At 50.1% G+C, this 5,816-nt stretch overlaps 1 protein-coding gene across 1 annotated transcript in view; it reads left to right on the top strand.

Moving 5' to 3' along the window:
• The window catches only part of CACNA1H (calcium voltage-gated channel subunit alpha1 H), a gene marked incomplete at its 5' end in the record, with an annotated part of 109,398 nt that overhangs the window by 25,393 nt on the left and 78,189 nt on the right, over window positions 1-5,816 (top strand). Inside the window, 2 exon segments of the mRNA XM_031061064.1 lie at window positions 2,957-3,049; window positions 5,532-5,815. Coding sequence (XP_030916924.1) covers window positions 2,957-3,049; window positions 5,532-5,815 — 377 coding nt within the window.

The following is a 5,816-nucleotide window of genomic DNA, read 5'->3' as shown; positions in this document are numbered from 1 at the left end:
CCCTTGCAGGTGCCTGTGCACGTGTTGTCCTGCATTTCCCCAGAGCTTTGGGATTAAAAACCCTGCTGGATGTCTGGGAGCCTCCTCTTCTCCAGGAGGTGTTAAAAAAAATTGAATTTGCTCCTGGATCCTGGCAGCCCAGGAATGAACCCCCCAAGTGCCAAACACCAGGACGAGCCCCAGAGGTCTCCTTGTCCCTCCTGCATCCCCCTGCTTTACAAATGAGCAGCAAATAACACAAATTCTAATTACACCTGGAATATTCAGAGAGCTGGTGAGCGTTTTCACCCTCCAGAGGAGGAACAGGGGGTGTTGATTGATTCTTGTGGGCAATGCTGCCTCTCATGCAACAAAAATATCCCTGCAAGTATTGGTGGGCCCTCCGTGCTGGCTCAGAAGCCCTCAGGTGACTCCTTTTTCTTTCTATGGGTTTAATCCATTGGATTTGAGGATTTCCAGCTAAATCCAAATCCAGTGTGGAGCTGCATCCCATATTTTTGGGGTCCCTGGGTTGGTTTTTCATCCCTCAGTGGGAATGGCTGGAGAACCTTCTGAGCATCCAGAGGGAAGGGAGGGAAGCTGGGCAGCGCAGAGGGGATAATTCCTGGGAAAGGGGCAGAGATTTGGCGTCCCCTCCTGACTGTTCCCTCTGTTCTCCCTGACCCTACAAGGGCTGTGGGAGGCTCAGCTGGGCACAGAGCCCTCACAGACACAGGAGCTGCCCCAAAAGGACTTTGTTCTCTGTAAATGTGCTCAGGGAGAGGCAGGAAAGGGCAGGAGGGCTTTGTTTGCTGGGCTGTTCCTCACGGATGAACACCCAGGCAGTTTAACCCCTTCCCACCCGTGGGAATAACAGCACCAGGGGGAAAATGGGGATAAAAACCTGTCCTGGATTGATCCTGGGGTTAATGATGGGTAAGGAATCCTCTGGGGTTCTGTCAAAGCTGTTTGTGGCAGGACAGGGGGCAGTGGATTTAAACTGGCAGAGGGCATGGTTAGATGGGATTTTGGGGAGAAATTCTTCTTTGTGAGGCTGGGGAGAGGCTGGAATGAAATTTCCAGAGAAGCTGTGGCTGCTGGAAATGTCCCAGGCCAGGCTGGATGGGGTTTGGAGCAGGCTGGGACAGTGGGAGGTGTCCCTGCCATGGCAGGGGTGGGATGGAGGGATGGATGGATGGATGGATGGATGGATGGATGGACGGACGGACGGACGGACGGACGGACGGACGGTCGGTCTCTGTGGTCCTTTCCAACCTGAAGCACTCTGGAATTCTGGGAAGCAAAGCTTTGCTGAGTGCTGTAATTCTCACAGCATTCTCATTCTCGTGCTGTAATTCTCATAGCAGCAGTGCATTCCTCTGAGCTCTCACATTCCTAAAAACAAAATATCACCCACTGGGGGTGCTGGGGGTTGTCTCCACAAGCTGCCAGTCCATCTCCACAAGGTTCTGGTTTCCAAAGAGCACAACCTCCTCCAGGAAGTGGAAAATTGAAATATTTAAGGCAGGAGGGGAAGGTAGCACGAAGATTTCAGGCAGGACAGGGGATGGAGGTGTTTAAAAGTGATTTTGTGACTGGGCAGTCCTTCCTGCTGGCTGATCAGCGAGGGTGGGATGCGGAAGAGCAGCTGATGGATGTGAGGAGGAGCAGCAGAGGTGGGAGCAGTTTGTGGAAGCAGCCAAGGTGTCAGACCTGATCCCCACGAGCCTTTAACAGCCCTGACACAGGGGAACAGCTGCAGGGACAAATTTCACAAATTATCTCCTCCTTGGCAGATGAGCTTGGTTGGTTTTAGCTGCGCTGCCTCCTCACTCAGTGGGGGTGAACCTCCACGAGAAGAAGGTCAGAAAATTGCTGGGAAAACATCAGCATTTTGAATTGAGGGTGAGAAATCCCAAAGAGGCAGCAGCCCCGAGCTGCTCTGTGGGTTCTGATGGTTGTGTGAATGTGTGGTCGTGTCCTGAAGATCCTTAGCCAGGAGTTTCCTTCTGTTCCTCGAGTAAAATAACCCAGGGAATTCATGGATTTGTGCCTGACTTCCCTGCAAGGTTTTATTCACTGCTTCACGGTTTATGGACCAGCTTTTGGGGAACACACCAGGCAGAAAATCCCCTACACCCCATCCCTCCCACCCCCTCTCTTCCCTCAGCAATTCCTTCCCTGCAAACGTGGTTTAAATCAGGGATGATGGCACTGAAATTGTGGGGTTTCCCAAGTGGGGTGGTGATGGGGGACGTCCCTGGGTTCAGACAGGAGCTCGGATTCTGATGGAAATTGCAATTCCAGGATGGAATTTCAGCTCTAGTAGCAAGCCAGCCCTGGAAGTTTGGGGTATTTTATCTAAATAAAAAGTGTAAATTACGCGGCAGAGCTTGCTTTGCTGTGCACACAGCCTGGGTGGTGTTAATTAAACCCTCAGCTGCTTTTTTTAGTGGAAGGAAGGCTGAGAAAACGAGCCTTAAATCAAGTCTACATTTAATTAAAGCCTCTCTTCCATTCAGATGCTCTCCCACTATGATAGTGGTGGTGCAGTTGCAATGCTGAGCCAGGAGGAATCAACAAGGAAATTGGGTTTGCAGAAACAAAATCAAGTTAAAAATGTGGGAATTTTCTGGGTTACATTACAAAACCAGCAGCTTGAGGTAAAACCCCAGATCTCTGCAGGGAAAGGAGTTGGGGTTTTTTTTGGGATTTTGATCCCTCCTTGGAATTTCTTTGACTCACAACCAGTGTTTCAGGTGGTTTATTTGAATGTTTCATGGTTTTAATTGTACCAGATTCCTGTGGGAACCTCAGGCCAGTCCTTTGGCCCCATTCCTTCTCTCTCAAACAAACTTGGGATGGATCCCAAGAGTTTCTGGGGAGGGATGGGTACCTGGCACTATGGGAAGATTGATATTTAACAACTTTTGGGGTGACTTTTGTCCTCACACTCTTTTTCTCTGTCTCCCTGTAGGTGATAACCCTGGAAGGATGGGTGGACATCATGTATTACGTGATGGATGCACACTCTTTTTACAATTTTATATATTTTATATTGCTTATCATAGTAAGTATGACTTGGCAGATTCTCCTATTCCTTGTCCTTGGGGGGTGAAGTTGTTCCCTGTTTCTTTCCACAGGGAAGAACCAGGCAGGATTCAGGATTCAGGACTTTCCTTCCCTCTTGCCCTTCCCACTCTTGGTCTTGTCACCTGGATGTGTCTGTACCCAAAAATCCAGGTTTTTCCTCCTTTAACCTCCTCATTGTGCCAGAGGGAGCCTCATTTCTTTGGAGAGCCCTCAAACTTTTGAATTTCACCTGAAACCCTTTAAATAATAATAATTCTCATAGCAGCAATGCATTCCTCTGAGCTCTCACATTCCTAAAAACAAAATATCACCCACTGGGGGTGCTGGGGGTGGTCTCCACAAGCTGCCAGTCCATCTCCACAAGGTTCTGGTTTCCAAAGAGCACAACCTCCTCCAGGAAGTGGAAAATTGAAATATTTAAGGCAGGAGGGGAAGGTAGCACAAAGATTTCAGGTAGGACATGGGATAGAGGTGTTTAAAAGTGATTTTGTGACTGGCCAGTCCTTCCAGGTGACCCTGTCCTTGTCAGGGTGAGTTTGGAGGCCTTGGGATGTCCAGCCAGTCCCCAGCAGCAGTGGAAACCTAGATCAGAGCAGGGTGAGAGTGCCCTGGAGCAGCCAGGGATTCCTGAGCTGGAGCAATGGCCATGAGCAGAGATTCACGCTCCACTCCACTGAGCTGTTCTCTCCAAGTGGATCCATGTGGAAAAGGCAGAAGGTGACTCCTGCCCAAGTCACCTGGAGCTGGGAAAGGCACCTCTGCTGCTTCTCTGGCAGCATCCAGGCTGATACTGCACTCTGGAGAGCAGCGCCACAAACCATCTCCACACAACTCCCCTGAGCATTCACCAGACAATTCCAGGTTCAATCCATCATGCCCAGGGCTGGTCCTGCCCTGAGGTCAGTCCCTTTTCACCCCTCAGGGCACCAATTCCCTGCTGGGAACATTGGACATTTCCCTCGGGCTGATTTAGGAACCTGAGTGGTGAAAAATCACTTTGTGAGCTCCACAGCTGAGGGGAGGATGCAGCTTTAGGTCACATTCTTGTCCTTGGGACTTGATTTTGAGAACTTGGTGTCCCCCAAGAACACATCAGCTCACCCAGAGACGGAATCAGCCCCTCTGGAGCACTGAGTGTCCTGGAGATGCTTTTTTGTGTCAGGGACTCATAGGAGCAGAAGGTCACAGATCCACGGGCCCTGACTGTACCCCTAGAATGATTTCACCCCACTCTTTTGGGGTGTGAAATGATTGAAGAAGAGAAGAGGGTGTTTCAAACCAGCACCAATTGGACTTGAAATCATCTTTCCCTGCAGGTTGGCCAAATTTCAGGAAAAAGTTGTTCACTTGGAAGAGTGATTGGGCACTGGAATGTTCTGCCCAGGGAGGGGCTGGAGTCACCATCCCTGGATGTGTTTAACAAGACCAAGAGGGGAAAATGTGGCAGCCAGGGCCATGGTTTGGTTGATGAGGAGGTGTTGGGTCATAGGCTGGTCTTGATGATCCCAAAGGTCTTTTCCAAGACCTTTGTGAATATCCAAAGCAACGTGGTGCTGGGCACTGTGTGTGTTTCCTACACCTGCGTTAGCAAATGTCACTGCTTGGAGGAGAGGAGAGCGGAGCTAAAATCACTGATCATGCTTCAGAGCAGATTTAGCAGCTCAGGCACAGGTTGGCAGCACATTTGGCAAGCAGCCCCTGGGATTTGGCACGTTTGGAAATCCCAGGATTGCCGAGAGCCGTGAGTGGTGATGAGGAGCTTCCCTCGCTCCGTGCCACACCTGCCTCTCGGGGCTTCTGCTGGTCACAGTGACCTTGAGATACATTAGAAAGTCTCTTTTCCCAGCCTGGCGGTCAAAGAAGGAGTCAGAACTCTTCATTTCTCGGTCTCAAGGTTGTTTATTGTTTCTTATCTATAAAATTCTTTCTCCTGGCCTGCCAAGGTCCACTCAGCAGGACAGTCCAAGGCACTCTGGCTGCCCCTGGGGTGGGGTGTTATCTTTTTATACTAAAAAAAGTGTTATCTTTTTATACTAAAAACTACATGTACAATACTTACCATAACTTTCCAATACCTATCACGTATGTTAGACAGTGAGCTTCTACTCGAAACCAATCTAAAAGTGACAACATCACAGCAGAAGATGGAGGCCAAGAAGAAGAAGGAGGAGAAAGGCTGGACACGCCCAGATCCCTCCATCTTGCCCCCTGAACCCCCATTCTAAAAACCCCAAAAAATCTATTTTTCCACCTCCTGACACACTAATTATTATTCTATTTATACTTTCATGGTTTGCAGATCCTCATGTAAGGTTGGTAACTTTTTCCATGGGTCATAATCAAAGTCACAGGCGTCTTGGGCTCTGTGCCAGGGTCTCTGAGCCCCCGTCAGGGTCCTGGCAATCCAGGACAGCCTGAATTCCAACACCTGCTGACTCCCTGCCCTGTTCTCCCCCCAGGTTGGCTCGTTCTTCATGATCAACCTGTGCCTGGTGGTGATTGCCACCCAATTCTCAGAGACCAAGCAGAGAGAGAACCAGCTGATGCAGGAGCAGCGGGCGCGCTACCTGTCCAACGACAGCACCATTGCCAGCTTCTCAGAGCCGGGCAGCTGCTACGAGGAGCTGCTCAAGTACATCTGCCACATCTTCAGGAAGGTGAAGAGAAGGACCATCCGCCTCTACAACAACTGGCAGAGCAAACGCCGGAAAAAAGTCAACCCCAACAGCAGCGGCGGCGGCGGG

This window comes from Geospiza fortis, unplaced genomic scaffold (genome assembly GCF_000277835.1).
Source record: "Geospiza fortis unplaced genomic scaffold, GeoFor_1.0 scaffold213, whole genome shotgun sequence".
In the NCBI taxonomy this organism is placed as follows: Eukaryota; Metazoa; Chordata; class Aves; order Passeriformes; family Thraupidae; genus Geospiza; species Geospiza fortis.
This window is presented reverse-complemented; position numbering and strand designations above follow the sequence as displayed.